Here is a 16,701-nt window from a genome sequence, read left to right as displayed (position 1 = left end):
TTTTTGGGGGTAGGTGGATAGTATATCTCCTTTGTGTTGTAGTAGTCTTTTATAGGCTTTTCACACGTGGTTCCTTCTTATAGGCGTTTCTTGCTGCCTGAGTACTTGCCTTACGCAGGGATTTTTCACGAACGTGGACAGCCTGGCTTGGCTACTCACTCTTCTGTTAACAGAGTCCTGGCAGGTAAGGAGGTGTTTCTTTGAATTTTGAAAAGCTGAAAGGGCGAGGAGCCAGATAAAGCTGTCCCTTCCTTTACTTATGTGGATGCGATGGCCTCTTGGCATCTGGCTGAAACTGTTTTGAGGTCTTATACTCAGTTCCTTACTTCAATGCAGGAAACTAGGATGGAACAAAGCTGTTTATCTTGCCCGTTCCCACTTTCCTCATTTTTTTTTTTCTTTCAAAAAATTGTTTAAACTACTTATTTCTTAATCCAGCAATTAGATTCTGGCTATGCTTTTAATTGAATGATAAAGGTGTCTTGTTCATGTTTTGGTTGGTGAGATACTCATGAACCAGATCCTGTGATTTAATTAGGAGCTTAATGCACACCTCTTCAACCCTTCACTCATCTGCCAGTAGATGGAGTTTCCAGGCACTGTGGAATCTTCCAGAGAAGGACGAGAAGAGACCCATAGAGCTGGCTCAGAGATCTCAGAAACAGAAAATGGGCTGGACAAGCCCAGCTGAGGCAGTTTTATGGTGACTGAATAGCTTAGTGACCCATGTTTATGGGCTAAGATATATGATGTGACCAGGCTGTCATACATGGTATATGCTCCTGCTTCTGGGCAGTGTCTAGAGAAGGAAACAAAGCAGAATTCTGGTTTTTCCTGACGAAGGTTATTTCCCCATCATGCACTTTCCTCCTTTTCCCCCTCACCTCCACTGCCAACCTCTGTATTTATGTATTTAAAGGCATAAAAGGTATAAAAATGAATCCACATTTATGTGTGTCTTTAATAAGCATCTATTAAAAATTTCATAAAGACATTATGTTTTGGAAAACCTGGTCCATCGTGGTGGTTAAAGGTAGGAAGGGATCTCCGTGAGGCAGTGGCACTGTCAGCCCAAGAGAATGTGATTTCTAACCAGGCTACTGTGACATCCGGAAGGCCATGGGATCTGGCCTCCCCTAGGCAGGACTATCCTTGACCCCAGTGTCAAGGCCTAGAAATCCCAGAAACCTCAGTGGTTTCTCTGCTAGACACCAGGACTTTGTAGGCCCACCTTGCCAGGGGAGCAGACTATAGCATGGTCTCCTGACAACCTCGTCCTAGGACCTCTGGCCCTATTTGGTAAAAGACCCCATGCCTCTATGCCTCTCCATGCTTGGTGTTTCTGTGTGGCTTGGCTAATGGCACATAGAAGCTCCTCCCTGGCAGATAATCACTTGCTGCCAGGCAATACTACAGAGCTCTTCTCCACCCTTTGTTCCAGACATCTGCCTCCACCACCCCACACAGCACCTCCTGCTCCTCTACTGCTGGAAAATCTATTTCCTTGGCATTTAGCTTTTCGTGGGAACAGCTGTATGTTTTTTCTTCTTTTGATTTAAGAACTCTACCTACATTTCCTGTTACCCTACTTTATGCCTAGAGGTCTGATCCCCATACGGCCCACTTTCACTTATGAATACTTTTGACTATTGGGGTTGTGTTCTAGCAGGCAGTTGTTTAGAGATATGAAATCTACTGAGAAAAGTTCTCTAACAAAGGATGCCAAGTATCTCAAGGGGAAGGAAATCTAGATTCTTAAGAACCTCACTTGAGTTAGGTTAGCAGATGATTTCCTTTCACAATTAACTAGTTTCTTCTGTTTTCTCAAGATACATGTTACAGAGAACCTATTGGTCTTTTCTTAAAAGCCTCATCATTTGTAGATACAGGTTTCCTCTGCTATTCAGAAGTAGAGTGTTCCTGGGGAACCCGGGTGGCTCAGTTGGTTACACGTCCGACTCTTGATTTCGGCTCAGGTCATGCATGATCTCTGGGTCCGTGAGATCGAGCCCCACATTGGGCTCAGTGTGGAATGCGGAACCTGCTTGGGATTCTCTTTCTTTCTTTCTCTCTCTCTCTCTCTCTCTCTCTCTCTCTCTTTCTCTTTCTCTTTCTCTTTCTCTCTCCCTCTCCCTCACTTCCTCCCTCTCTCTCTCTCTCTCTGCCCCTCCCTTGTTTGTGCTCACTCATGCACTCTCTCTGTCGAAATAAATAAACTTAAAAAAAAAAAAACGAAAAAACCCCGGAGTGTTCTATAAAGCCTTTCACAAGCCAAAATGACACAAAGCAAAGGAGCAATTACCATTAATTTATATGGCAAAATTTTTTAGTGTACCCAGACCCCAAAAATAACCTCTCTCAGGCTTTTCTCATACTTTAAGACACATCTTGCTAATGGATGCAAAAAATAGAGATAAAGCACAAATGTGCTCACAGACACAGTTCAAAGCTATGGCAGCTTGATGCCCAGGGTGCATGCTGCCTCTGCAATAGCTCTCTATAAAACAAACGCTGAACGCTATTTTCACTTTTGCCTTTTTTCATTAAAGTGAAAATCAGAATCCTCTTTGGATTTTCTTCAGTTAGTGAAAACAAATACGATTGTAGGCCTTTTGTAAAAGTGAAGCGGTGTAACACAGACTTTCAGGAAATGGGGGTACCTGTAGTTTGGGTGTCCCTCTAGATTCTGTTGACAGCTGTATTACTTTTATTCTTCTCTTGAGAACATTTTAATAATAATAATAATAATAACAGCAACCCCCAAAAGTCTCTCATTTATTGAGCACTTGCTGTATAGTAGGGAGTATTTTAAGTGCTTTACCAGTAAATCAGTAATCCTGAGATAGGTGCTATTACCTAATTAACAGTGGACAAAACTAAAGCCCAGAAGGCTAACTTGTCCAGAGTAATACAGCTAGAAGTTGGGGAGCCAGGACAAAACCAGGCAGCAGGACTCCAGAGTCTCCTAGTCTGCTTCCCTACAGTTATTTTAAAGGACAGAGCGTCAAAATAGCGTTCTTCTTCAAGGACCTTAATCTAGAAGAAGTTATTCAGGGTTTTTCTTACTTGCTTTAATTCCTCTGTTTTAAGTGATTTCTAGACGTAGCCTTTTATGAACCAGCAGTGCTTGCTGAAGAAAATCATTATGTACTAGCCTTTTCTCTAAGCCTTCTTGCCCTCCTGGACACAGATGTTTTGCTTTTTATTACACTTACTGCGATCTTGTAATAGAGCTCCTAAAGTAATGACTTTTTTGGGCTTTTAACAGTAAGCGCTCCTAGTTTTCCTGGAGAGGCACCTTTCACTTGTGTGATTGGATTGCAGTTGTGATGGTCTCAACACAATTATATTCAACAGGTATTTGTTTTGTAGCTATGTACCAGGCACTGTTCTAGGCTACCAGAGTGAATAATAGGCATGGCTCCTGTGCTCCTGTAGCTCAAAGGCTAGATGGTTGACCATCCCTGAATCTTGCTGTTTGGTTCTTAGCTCCAAACATAAAGCCAGACCCTTTGAAAGGTGAATGCCTTTTTGCAGAGGTGAAGCATATACACACCTTTAGTTTTAGGAGGTGTGACCAGTACTGTTGTGACAAATGAGTCTCCAGTGGATGGTAGCCAGAGCCATTCAGAGTCATCAACAAAAACGGATTTGCAGAAAATTAAGATCCATTCTGCCTACTTCCTCCCACATGAGCCTGAGAGTGATAATAGAAAACAGAAGCTACTACAGAGAAGTGTTTTGATTGTTAATTTTCATCTCTTCCTCTTTATCTTGGTGCCTCCCCCCAATTCTGTAGGTTGCCAGTGGCCTCCAGTCACCCATTTATCCACGTCTTGCCTCTTCTTTAGCAGCACAAGTTCTGAACCTGTACTTAAAGAGATATAAGTGAATTTAAAGCTACTGCAGCTCTACCAGGTATATTTTTTGGGAAACACACAGAAGTCTGGGGAGCTCCCCCTGCTGACTTTTTAGTAATAACAGCCACTGATAACAAAGAAGGACATGAAGTTAATGACCGCTTACTATGGGCCACGTGCTGTTCTAAGTGCTTTCCCATGCATGACCTCCTATAAAACATTGTGGCAACCCTGTGAAGTAGATGGTGCAGTTCCATTCTGCAGGGAAGAAAACTGACATTCAGGGAAGTTAGGTCACTTGCCCAATATAACACGGTGAGAGGCAGACCTAGAACTTTAAACCAGGTCTGTTTGCCTGACTCATAATCTTCTGTGCTATGTTTTGTCTGAGTTCAAGTAGGGAGTAACTGCCAAAAGGTTCATAAGCTTACAGTATTTTTCTGCATGTTTGAGGTCTCATAAAAGTGAAATGAGGAGTTCTGGCTTTTGACATCTTCCTGGTAATTACTGGAAGAAAAAAAACTTCTGAGGGATAGGGACCTGGATAATGTAGGGTATTAGTTATATGTCCTGCCTAATCTTTTTGACTTTCATCCTAATGATCATCTGTTCCCAGCACATGTGGGCCTGATGTACTTAATTTAGTGTTTTGATTAAAATCAGTGGGAAGTGTCAGGATTTTCTTGCTCCTTGCCACAGGTCACTGAGACCTGGTCAAGTGCCCTGGGCTAGAGATGGCTTTGCGCCCAGTCATCCAAATTTTTCTCTTATGATTTCTTCTTTGACCCACTAGACGTTTAGGAGTGTGTGCTTTGGGGCGCCTGGGTGGCTCAGTCGGTTAAGCATCTGACTTCAGCTCAGGTCATGATCTTGCGGTTTGTGGGTTTGAGCCCCACATCGGGCTCTGTGCTGACAGCTTAGAGCCTGGAGCCTGCTTCGGATTATGTCTCCCTTTCTGTCTGCCCCTCCCTGGCTCATATTCTCTTTCTCTCTCTCTCAAAAGTAAATAAACATTTAAAAAAAAAAAAAAAAGGAGTGTGCTTTAATTTTCACATATTTGTGAATTTACCAAATTTCATTCTGTTGATTTCTTACTTAATGTCACTGGGGTATATGATTTCAATTATCTTAAATTTATTGAAACTTGTTTTATGGCTTAGCACATGGTCTGTCCTGGAGAATGTTACCTGTGTGCTTGACAAGGATGTGTGTTCTGTTTTCATTGCATGGAGTGTGCTGTCGATGCCAAGGAGATCTACTTGGTTGATGGTGGCGTTCAAGTTTTGTATATCATTGCTGATTTTCAGTCTAGTTGGCCTGTCCTTTGTTAAGGAAATTTCCAGTTGTTACTGAATTGTGTATTTCTCCCTTCAGTTTTGTCACATTTTACTTCATATATTTTGAGACCCTGTTGTTAGGTACGTATATTTTTATAGTTGTTATGCCTTCCTGATTAATTCTTTTATCATATAAAATATTCCTCTGTCTTTAGTAATACTGTCTTGAAATCTAACTTTTCTTATGTTGGTATAGCTCTCCAGCTATTTTATGGCTGTTGATTATGTGATATATATATTTTCCATCCTTTTAACTTTCAATATATATTTCTGAATCTAAAAATCTAAAGTATGTCTCTTATAGAAAACATATACAGTTGACCTTTGGACAATACAGGGGTTAGGGGCATGACCCCGTGTAGTCGAAAATCTATGTATAACTTTTGACACCCCAAAACTTAACTACTAATAGCCTACTGTTGACTGGAAGCCTTACCAATAACATAAACAGTTGATTAATACGTTATTTTCTGTACTGTATACATTATATACTGTATTCTAATCATAAAGTGAGTCAGAGAAAAGAAAATGTTAAGAAAATCATAAGGAAGAAAAAAATACATTTATTTTTTATTATTTTTTAATGTTTTTTGTTTGTTTTTCAATGTTTATGTTTTTGAGAAAGAGAGAGACAGAGACAGAGCAGGGGAGGGGCAGAGAGGGAGGGAGACACAGAATCTGCAGCAGGCTCCAGACTCTGAGCTGTCAGCACAGAGCCTGATGTGGGGCTTGAACTCGTGAACCACGAGATCATGACCTGAGCTGAAGTTGGCTGCTTAACCGATTGAACCATCCAGGTGCCCCAGAAAAAAATACATTTATAGTACTGTATTGTATTTATCAAAAAAAATCCACATCTAAGTGGACCCATGCAGTTCAAACTTGTGTTATTGATTTTTGTTTTTTATCCAGCCTGACAATCTCTGCCTTTGATTGGATTAATTATTTCATTCACATTTAATGTAGTTGGTATAGTTGGATTTTTGTGTACCATTTAGCTATTTTCTGTATTTCTCTTGTCTTTTTTGTTCCTGTTTCTCCTTTGCTTACTTTTTTAATATTAAGTGGATATCTTCTAATGTACCATGTTAATCTCTTTACTGATTTTTAAACTGTCTTTTGTCAGAATCTATTTCAGACTTAATACAGACTTAATTCTGGTAAGATACAGAAACTTTGCTACACTATAGTTGTATTCCCTTCTCTTTCCTTTGTGCTACTGTTGTTATGTATATTGCATCTATATATATTACAAACCCAGCAATGCAGTGTTAGAATAATTGCTTTATATAATCTCATGTCCCAGGCATCCTTCTGTTTATTGCCTGTTGTGGGTAAGACAGAGCTACCTCTTTTGTAAGACTTTTCTTTTCCTTGTTAACTTTATTTTTGTTTGTCTTTTGCCTCTCTCCTCTCTATTAAAAACACTTGTCCTCTCTCTTAGATGTTCCCTATTTCCCTGGTACCTCAAGGAATTACTTGTAGGAGGCCTGTCTGCTCTAGTTTGGCCATTTGGTGAGCATCTGGGGCCTTGGGCTTGCTGACTTTTAGGAATTAGCTTGATTTCTCAACCCAATATCATAGTGCTTTAATGCAACACATTGTCTAATTACTATATACTAGATCTTTGCGTAAATTGACAAATCTGGGAAAGATGAACAGTAGCGAGTGCATTTGAGGGTCATCATGGCATACTTAAATGAATATGAAGAGAAATGAATAATAGTTCTGGTGTTAGACCCTTTATCTCCATGTCCTATACCTCTCTGGTACCTAGTAGCCAGGCAAATAAAGTGAGTGACACATTGCAACTCAGCATCAATTAAGATGGCTGTTTATAAACCCCAGATAAATGGACAATTAGTGGTGGTGGTCGTAGCTAGTGCTCCTTTAATAATTAACCCAATTACCTTTCCTTCTGCTCCAGTGATGAAAGTGAAGGCCATAAGGGGCTGGCTTGGTTGCCTGGGAAACAGAAGTAAATGCAGCAGCCCTTCCAGAGAACCCAGCCTTCCCAGATGCCTTACAGGACCCAGGACTTTGACTTACTTGGTGTCCACCGGTCCTTGGAGTGTCTGGGTCCATTCTACCCCAACGCTTCACTGCATCTCCTTAACACCACTAGTGAAAAGTGTGCTTACTGAGACCCTGGGTCTTAGTTTCTAAGCTGAATTGCCTGTGCTGCTTCAGGTTTTTCTAGAGGAAAATATTGGGCTTTGTCAATGAACTTTTCTGTCCCTTTTATATTACGTGACTAAGTTTTTCTGTGCCTCTGTCTTTCCCCCAGGAAATTTCCTCTGGATCTTTCCCCACTGATGCTTCACACTAAACTATGCCCTTCCTGTACTGTCCTTTTGAAGTGTGTGTAGCACTTTCCAAATGCTTAGCGTTTTTCAAGGCACTTTGGGTCTTATGAAAGAATTCAATAGTTCTGCCTTTAGGGAGTTTACAGCCTAGCCAGGGAGTGGCCTGATTTTCTATTTGTTTTGGCCCTGCTACTAAAAAAAAAACAAACAAATTTAATAAATCCCCTAGGACTTTAACTGCCAATCCTGATTAGTTAAGGAGGATACGGCTCAAACCTGGCTCGGACCAAGGATTTATGTCTTTTGCTACAGTTTGAAGAACTTCTCAACATGTCCCCATTTTTTTTAAATAGGTCTATGAGGATCAATAAGTGAAGTTTGGGAAGGACAGCTGCCGGTTACAGTATATACTGCTTGGGAGGCAGTATAGCAAAATGTTTAAGGGTTTGGATTCCAGAGCCAGACTGTCTAGGTTCAGATATTCATTCTGCTACTTCCTAACAGTATTAATTCAGTTAATTTATTTTACCTTTTGGGGCCCCGGTTTCTTGATCTGTAAAGTGGGCATAAGAATAGTACTTAGCTTATAGGATTGTTTTAAGGATTAAATGAGTTAAATGAGTGAAATTAAGGAGACACTTAGAATAGTATTTTTTTGGCACACAATAAATATTCAGTAGATGTTAGCTATTATCATTACTATTATTTTTATTATAAATTTTGGAGACCAGTATGAATTGGAGCGGTGCCAGTCTCCTCACTGATTAAAATCTTGCTGATCTGCCACTGTTCTGTCTTCTCCCAAATGGTGCTCTTCCTGGGTCCCAAGCAGAGCTTTTCCTCCTTTTGCTGTGGTCAGTGAGTTGAAAATACTGTGGGCCTTTTGCTCTATGGCACCAACAGATGGTAACCTGAGAGTCCTTGTGTTGATAATTTGACAGTCTAGTGTGTCACCTGTTGCCATTAGTCATGTCACCCAAGTGGGGAAGAATAGAGGAGTTTGCATATGACAAACTGTTTTCTGTCCCTGACTTGTATTAATAAAATAAGCATCTACTCAGCAGACCAAGTGTTTGCCTCTGTGTAACCATGGCAACATGAGATACTCAAAGTGTACTTCCTGGACCCCGTAGCATCATTAGCTGGGAACGTGTTATAAATGCATATCCTTGGGCCCTACTCCAGACCCACTGAATCAGAAATTCTGATTGTAGGACCCAGGAGTTTGTGTTTTAAAGAGTCTTTTTGGTGATCTTGGTGTATTTTAAAACTTGAAAACTCACTGAGCTAGGAACAGATGCAGAGACAGAGGCATTGGGAAGAGATGAGGTGGTGGTAATACCAGGAACCCAACATACATTAGTGCTGGTGAGCCCCTGTTGTATAACTCTTCTTCATGTGGAGCTTTTAATAATGGGGAAGAATGAATGAATACACAATTACCTAAAGGGTGCTCAGCTGGTATATCAGCCATTTTGATTCAGTAAGCATTTATTAAGCTTCTGTTGTTTATACAGCACAGTATTAGGTATCCAGGTATCCAGGTGAACACGACATGATCTCTGCCCTCTAAAAACATCTACTAAGTTGGTATTATGCTATAAATGCTAAACTAGATGTATAAACAGAAGGCTGGCTGTGAGAGTTCAGCACCTTACAGTATTTCTGCAGCAGAAAGTAGAAGGACTTGACCTATAACCTCTCCCCCAACTTCTTAACTAATTTCCCACCTGTTCCTCTTTCTCCTCCCCAAAAGAGAAGTATTAGCATCCGCATATCTGGATTGAGACCCCACTGTTTACTTGTACTTTTAAGTTCTCTGTATTCTGAGGCTTCCCCAGACCTAGAGTGATCTCAGAGTTTATTAAGACCCGTGGTTGTGTGTACTCCTCAGAAATACTACTCATTTTGAAGGTGCCACCTGAAGACAGCCTCTAATCTGAAGTATTCACTGTAATGCCAGAACCTTTACTTCCCTCTTCTTAGGTTCTGATTGGTTTTGCTTTGACATATTTTGCAACCCCTCAAAACAAATGATATAATATAGAAATCTACAGAGGGGATGTGAGGAAAGAAAAAGCTAAATGTGAGGTCAGGGCCCATATTTCCTAGTGGACACAGCAGCCAGACAGTCTCCACTTTATTCAAGATTAGAGATCTTCCACAACACCCGGAAAGACTTGGAACAATCCTTATGCTGTCGCATCTACTCCATCAGTTTTACCCACGCGATCAATGTAAATGCCGAAAGCTAATAAACCATGCTAACCTTCCACCTCCTCCTTTTAAAAACTCTGAGCTCACATTAGCTTTTCTTTCTCTTTCTCTTTTTATGAGCTCAAGCAGCCTCATTTATTCCAAACTGGCTGGAAATGCCATGGGAGCTGGCAGACAGCACCTCTCACCCTCTTTACCAAAGTAGAGCCAACCTGTGGGTGTTAATTTCCTTTCTTTAACAACTGCTGATCCACAAGGCCAACTCTTCCCCAGGGTCCCTGTGCCACTCAGCTGGAAGCCAAGAACAAGCATGGATATCTTGGTATAAGACATAATGTGGAAAGAGGCACCTACAGATGGGTGACCAGGGACCTTTTGGAGTGTTGAGACCCCCTGGAGGTGTTTCTTTTGGCTAGGAGTTAATTTTCACCCCAGAGCCAGATAGTTATCCTGTAACCACAGCTTTTCATTATTACAGGGCTACTGAAATGAGTCCCTTGGTTTGTCCTAAGCCGATCTCACTGCAGCTATATGCGCCATGCAAAAGGGACCCAGCTTCACTCCTGTTGGCTTGAGCTATGGGACTGTATTCTTGGGGTATGCCTGCCTGGCAATAAACTCACGATCTTTATTTTTGTGGCTTATGGCTGGTGAAGCACAAGCCAAAAGCATTTTCTCCTAAGCAGAGAATTTAACTGGTCTGTCCAAGGAACAGACAGAAAAGTGGACAGAATGTAGAAGGTCAAAGTTCCCAGTGGGAACAGGGTACTGTTGAGAAAGGCGAGGTGTACGTTACGCACGTGAGGAAAGTATATCCTTTGTTTTCATAAATAAATCTGGCTAGAAAGGTAAATTTTCTCTAGAATCTGCCATATTACCAATGGCTCCTTTTGGTAATGCCTGCTAGTTTTTCAACAGCAAGATTCCACAGCAGTCTTTTATTTTGAGAGAGAGAGAGAGAGAGAGAAAGAAGAGGGGGGGAGGGGTAGAGAGAGAGGGAGAGAGAAAATCTGAGGAAGGCTCCATGCTCAGTGGGGAGCCCTACATGGGGTGTGGTTGCATGACCATGAAAGCATGACCTAAGCTGATGAAATCAAGGGTCAGGGAGGTTCAACCAGTTGAGCCACCTAGGTGCCTTTGTGATTCAACTGAGCCACCCAGGCACCCCTAACAACAATCTTTTTATTACAGTTTCCCTTGGACTAGTAACATAAAGGAATGACATGGAAATACAGTCACTCCGCCAATTAGAGTGAAGTTTTACCTGGGCATATAGCTCAGAGACTGTGCTAGTTCATTAACAGCACTTAAAATTATCCAACATTACCCTGCATGCTGAACTGGCAAAAGGGGTTGTGGAAAGAAAGAACATGGTAAGTCAAGCTTAGATTTGACCATGAGCTGGTGTTGGATCACATTTGCAAATGTAATGGCTGTGGAATATGGTGCTTCAAATGTGCTTTAAGACATACAAACAAATCCAAGGGCACTTACTATATGTCAGGTACTATTCTAAGCACTTCTTACATGTTCACTTAATCTTCACAACATTCTAGTATGTCCTGTTACTACTCATTTTTGCAGATGAGGAAACTGAGGCATAGGGAGATTAAGTAATTGGCCCAAGACCACAGCTAGTACTTGACCGAGTGGGAAGTGGGACTCAGGCAGTCTCACTTTAGATTGGGACTTTTCAAATAGAATCATCATGGGGTATGGGAGACTCCTTGTTGGTAGAAAAACAGACTGAAATTTAAACTCTGGCTTTACTTTAAGAGAACAAAAATAATTTGTTCGGCTCCCAAGACTACTACTGGGGAGGGGGCTACGAATTCTGTTATATTCTTGTTGCAGCTCCTTTCCCCTACAAAGGGGGCCCTGTAGAATTACATTCCCAAACAATGAATCCTGAAGAGGTAATTACACTGTTGCCATCCCATTGGGAAGAAGGCTGGGGCGGTGATTACATTCCAAAACAAAGCTGTTCGGGTATAATTGCACTGTGCTGCTCTTATCAGTCTGGGGAAGGCAGGCCTCTGGTCTCCATCCTCATTTGTTTTTGAGATGAAATCCGAATAGCATTCAATTAATAGTCAAGACCCAGGCGCAGGGAAGTCAGCCAAAAGAGCAAAGAGGACATTAACTTGCTATTGGCATTTTCCTTCTACTTAAGTTTTGCAGACCTTTAAGTATCAGCAAATTTGAGGGAGAGCCCATTTGAGAAAATGTATTTGCTGCTAATGAAGGGTTAGAGACCCCTGCTTAGAGGCTGTGCCCCGAAGCCCTCATTGGCCTTTATGTAGAGGAGAGATGGTTGGGTAGCAGTGAAATTTCCCTCTTCCATCAACAGCTTTTGCTCTATCAAAAGATGGCCCTGGGATGCCTGGGTAGCTCAGTCAGTGAGGCATCCATCTCTTAATTTCACCTTAGGTCATGATCTAACTCCTCGTGAGATCGAGCCCCTCATTGGGCTCTGCACTGACAGTGCTGAACTTGCTTGGGATTCTCTCTCCTTCTCTCTCTGCCCCTCCCCCATCTGTCTCACACATTCTCTCTCAAGTAAATAAACTTAAAAAAAAAGATGCCCCCCCTTCCTTCAAATCTTTCTCTAAGGCTTCTAGCGTATATGTTTTTTTTATGTATGTGGCTTCTGGTCATGGATCAGAAAGCTTCTCTATGGTTCTATTGAGACAATAAGGCTGACTCTTGTTACATTTCAGCAATAATCTCTAGATCTGGACTGGAAGAAGAAGCAACACTAATTTAATTGTCTTGTGTTATGATTCAGAGAGCAGAAAACTGCTGGTGGCCTCTTAGACATGCTTGTTGAACTAGAGCAGAGAAGGGGAAAAGATGGATGTTATCAGGTTGTGCGTTGCACAGACCCCTCTGAAGTGGTGTAGCCTTGGGGCACCTGCCTGGCTCAGTTGGTAGAGCATGCAACTCTTGATTTTGGGCTTGATCTCAAATGTGAGTTTGAGCCCGACATTGGGTGTAGAGATTACTAAAATTAAAATCTTTAAAAAAAAAAAAAAAGAGTGGGGTAGCCTTGGCCATTGCATCAGTTAGCTCTTCCTGCCTCACAAACCACCCCAGACTTTACTTGCTTAAAACAGCATTTCTTCTTCTCGCAACTCTGTGGGTTCGATGTGTAGTTTATCTGGTCTGGGCCAACTTGGCTACCGTCTGTGGTCAGTTGATGGCTTGGCTGGGTATGCATAGTCTTGGTGTATAGGCAGAATAATGGCTTGCCAAAAATCTCTACATCGTCATTCCTGGAGCCTGTGAATATGTTACTTTCTGTGGCAAAAGGAACTATGCAAATCTGATTGAAGTTACAGATTTTGAGGTGGGGAGAGGAATTATCTGTATGGACCCATTCTAATCACAGGAGCCCTTAAAAGTGGAAGAGAAAAGCAGGATAGTCAAAGACATTGCAGTGATAGAAGGTGAGAGTGGCCCCAGCTAACAATGACAAGGAAACAGGGACCTCAATCCTACCATTGCAAGGAGCTGAATTCTGCCAGCAACCCAAATGAATAAGGAAGAAAATCCTCCCCTAGAGCCTCCAGAAAGGAACACAGCCCTGCCAGCACCTTGATTTTTAGCCCCATAGGACCCATTGCGGATTTCTGACCTGCAGAACTGAAAGCTAGTAAATCTATGTAAAGCCACTAAGTTTGTGGTAATTTCTAATGGTAGCCATAGAAAACTAACATACAGATGACTTCATGGACATATCTGGCAGTTGGCAGGCTGGTTAGCCTCAGTTGAGATGATTTATCTCTTTTCTGTTCACCAGTAAGCTAATTCCTGCTTCTTCATTGTAGCATCTCAGGATTCCAAAGACAGACAACAGAAGTCAGGCCTCGGTGCACAGGCCCTTTTCTGGTCTCTGGTTATGTCACTTTTATTGTTCTTCCAAAGCAAGCCATGTGGCTTAAGCCTGGAGTCAGGACGCTCTTCAATGGTGCAAATACAGGGAGGGCTCATTAAGGGCAATTACTGGAACTTTGTACCACAACTAAGTAGATTTTTGAGATCTGTGGTAGCCTGGTAGCTGACTCTAAACTAGTTGCTTCTTTAAGTGTCCTTACATATACTTGAAAGTTTCAGCATACCAAAAGATACAGATGTACAGATTTGGAACTTCAGAGAAACATCTTGGCTTAGATCAGTATTTGGATTGTTCTGAGAGACATGAATTTAGAAATGACATCCAGATAGGAAACTGGATCCTGGTTTTCTAGACATAATGTTTCAGAGAAACTACCTTATCTTTTCTCTTTTCTTGGGTGTTTTCTGGGATATATTTTTCTGTGCTAGAGGGTGAAAAGATGTTCAGAAGAGCTCTGTGGGTGGTTGGGCCCCTTGGGGCCACGTGTATTTCTGTGTAGGAGTAAGACTGGCAGAATTAACAGTACGAGCACTTACTAAATTGGCTGTCAGTGAACCTGTACCTGTGGCATCATTTATAATCCACAGCTCCTCTAACAGGAGCAACTTGGAAGAAAAGTTCCTGAAAACTGAGGCAAGGGATCTTTGTGTGCCCAGTCACTGTGGCACACTGTGCTTTCTTACACCAGCAGTTGGGAGAGACTAGAATTGAGTTCCTCTCAAACACAGGACTTAGCTTTCTTTTGACCTGATTGATGGGGCTGAGAAACACAGACAGACAGACACACACACACACACACGCACACACACACTGATTTTATGGGCTCCAAATGTGAATGCGTGGATTGGACCTCAGGCACATAGAGACAAATTTCATGCTCACCGGTGATTCTTTTAGGACTTCCTTGATGTTCTTTCAGAACCATCTCAATGGCCGGTAGGATGTACACTCTGCTGCTTGTGAGCCCTGGATTTTGTGGTGGGCAATTTTATTCAAAATAGGGCAGCCTATGAACAAGAGAGGTGTGTACTTATCATTGGAAATTTCAGTTGGCTTTTATGAGATCATCATCATCCAGCTTATTAAACATCTCTTCACGGGGCACCTGGGTGGCTCAGTCGATTGAACGTCTAACTCTAGATTTTGGCTCAGGTCATGATCCCAGGGTCATGGGATCGAGCCCTGTGTTGGGCTCCATGTGCGTGGAGCCTGCTTGAGATTCTCCCCCCCACCCCCCCGCCCCACCTTTCTCCCCCACTCCTGCTCTGTGTCTCTAAAAAAACAAAAAAAGCTCGTTGCCCTGCCTCAAAGCTTAGCCAAATTTATGAAATGACCATGAAGCAGAAAGGGAGTTGCTGCCACTATTTGAAATGTGTGTGTGTGACCATGTTTGCTGCTGGAAAGTGAAGAGAAGTGACATGCTCAGCTGAGCCTGGGAAGGGAGGAATGCAGATTCCATTCCTAAGAGGAGGTGGTGCCGCGGTGCGACTTGGAAAGGAAGAACAGCACTAAGAATGGAAATGTACGGACTGTGCAAAGAGCTTATCTCCTCTTGCCTGCTAAGAGGCCCCGAGTATGTGGTGATGAGATCCCACCACTGTCCTTCCTTTTTCTGCCTTTGCTCTTTGGGTCCCCTTCTCCTCCTACCTTTACCTTTATCTGTGATGGGTCACAGAATATGGACTTGATTTTCTTTAAGGCAAAATGAGTACAGCTAACATAAGAGGTATTTGAGAGCTTATAAAAGCCACAGAGTGTTTCTTGGTCTAACTATTTTCATTGATTCTGCTGAAGTGAGGTGACGGGGGAAAAGTGGTAAAATGCTCCGTTGCTTATTAGGTAAACTAATTACAACTGAAAATATCAGTGCAAAGCTGAAATAAGTTTTTTCAAACACCCAGTTTCTCCACCCTCCTGTTCTAGGTGAGGAGACTACAGAGATAGCTTAGGAACACCTGCTCTGAAGAAGTTTCCAGCTATTCTAACCTATGTCTTAACCTCAGAAGAATTTTAAGGTCTTATTAGGGATATCCGAAGCAGGCAGCACCAAGGGTTACCTTGGGAATCTTTAGATACCTTTCTACCACTACTGTCCAACCCAAGCCACCCCTAAAATATGTCATCTAAGTGAAAACAGTGAGCTTGCTTTGATGGCAGTTTCCAGACCTCACCTGTCCCCACCTGACCCATTAAACTACTGTCCTTAGGACTCCATTATAGAATTTCTCAGGCTGCCACTTGGTGGAAGTAAGAGAGAAATTAGAGATTATAGTGGTGAAAGAAAGGCTGACTGGCTGTTCATTCCCCTTAACTTCATGTCCCTTTCTACTATTAGTTCCAGGTACTCTGTGTTTTAAGCTTGGTTAGCACAGACTTATTGGTCTTTGTTTTCAGGCACCAGGTAGAGTTGTCTACCTTTTCCTTCATGTTATTAGTGTCTCTCCCAAGTGGGAAAGGGGCTTTTTTCAGAAAAGCTAATGCAGTTCTGAAGAGAGAGAGAGATTGTGCTCTTTTCTGACACCCGAAGAAAAGCCATTAGAGTTTAGCAATCCTGGAAAAAATAATCTTGGTATTTTGGGATATCCTTTATTTTAAGATGCCTGCTTTCAGAGCGTCTGGCTGGCTCAGTCAGTAGAGCATGTGACTCTTGATCTTGGGGTCGTGAGTTCAAGCCCCACATTGGGCATAGAGCTTACTTTAAAAAGAAAAAAGGTTGGGGGTGCCTGGGTGGCTGAGTTGGTTAAGCAGCTGGCTCTTGGTTTCAACTCAGGTCGTGATCTCATGGTTTGTGGGTTTGAGCCCTGCATTGGGCTCCATGCTGATGGTGCAGAGCCTGCTTGGAGTTCTCTCTCCCTCTCTCTGCCTCTAAACAAACAAACAAACAAACAAACAAAAAGATGCCTGCTTTCTTTGCCCTCCTTATTCTGAATGTCACAGCCTCCCATTGCACCTCCATCCAGATCTGAGACCTTAGAGTAAAAGTGAAAAGTGTATGGCAAGAAATTATGGGATTCTTTATTGTATTGTATTGTATTGTATTTTATCATTTCATTTCAAGTGTATTTATTTTGAGAGAGAGAGAG

General features: G+C 42.1%; 1 protein-coding gene across 8 annotated transcripts in view; it reads left to right on the top strand.

Moving 5' to 3' along the window:
* AMBRA1 (autophagy and beclin 1 regulator 1) overlaps positions 1–16,701 on the top strand; it is a 177,745-nt gene that overhangs the window by 85,007 nt on the left and 76,037 nt on the right. For all 8 annotated transcript variants that reach the window (XM_042959017.1, XM_042959019.1, XM_042959016.1 and 5 more), the window contains one exon: positions 84–184. In XM_042959017.1, the coding sequence (XP_042814951.1) occupies positions 84–184 (101 nt within the window). The remainder of the gene's footprint in view (positions 1–83; positions 185–16,701) is intronic.

This window comes from Panthera tigris, chromosome D1, assembly GCF_018350195.1.
Source record: "Panthera tigris isolate Pti1 chromosome D1, P.tigris_Pti1_mat1.1, whole genome shotgun sequence".
NCBI classification, from domain to species: Eukaryota; Metazoa; Chordata; class Mammalia; order Carnivora; family Felidae; genus Panthera; species Panthera tigris.
The sequence above is the reverse complement of the archived record's forward strand: the minus strand, read 5'-3'. Positions and strand labels throughout refer to the sequence as shown.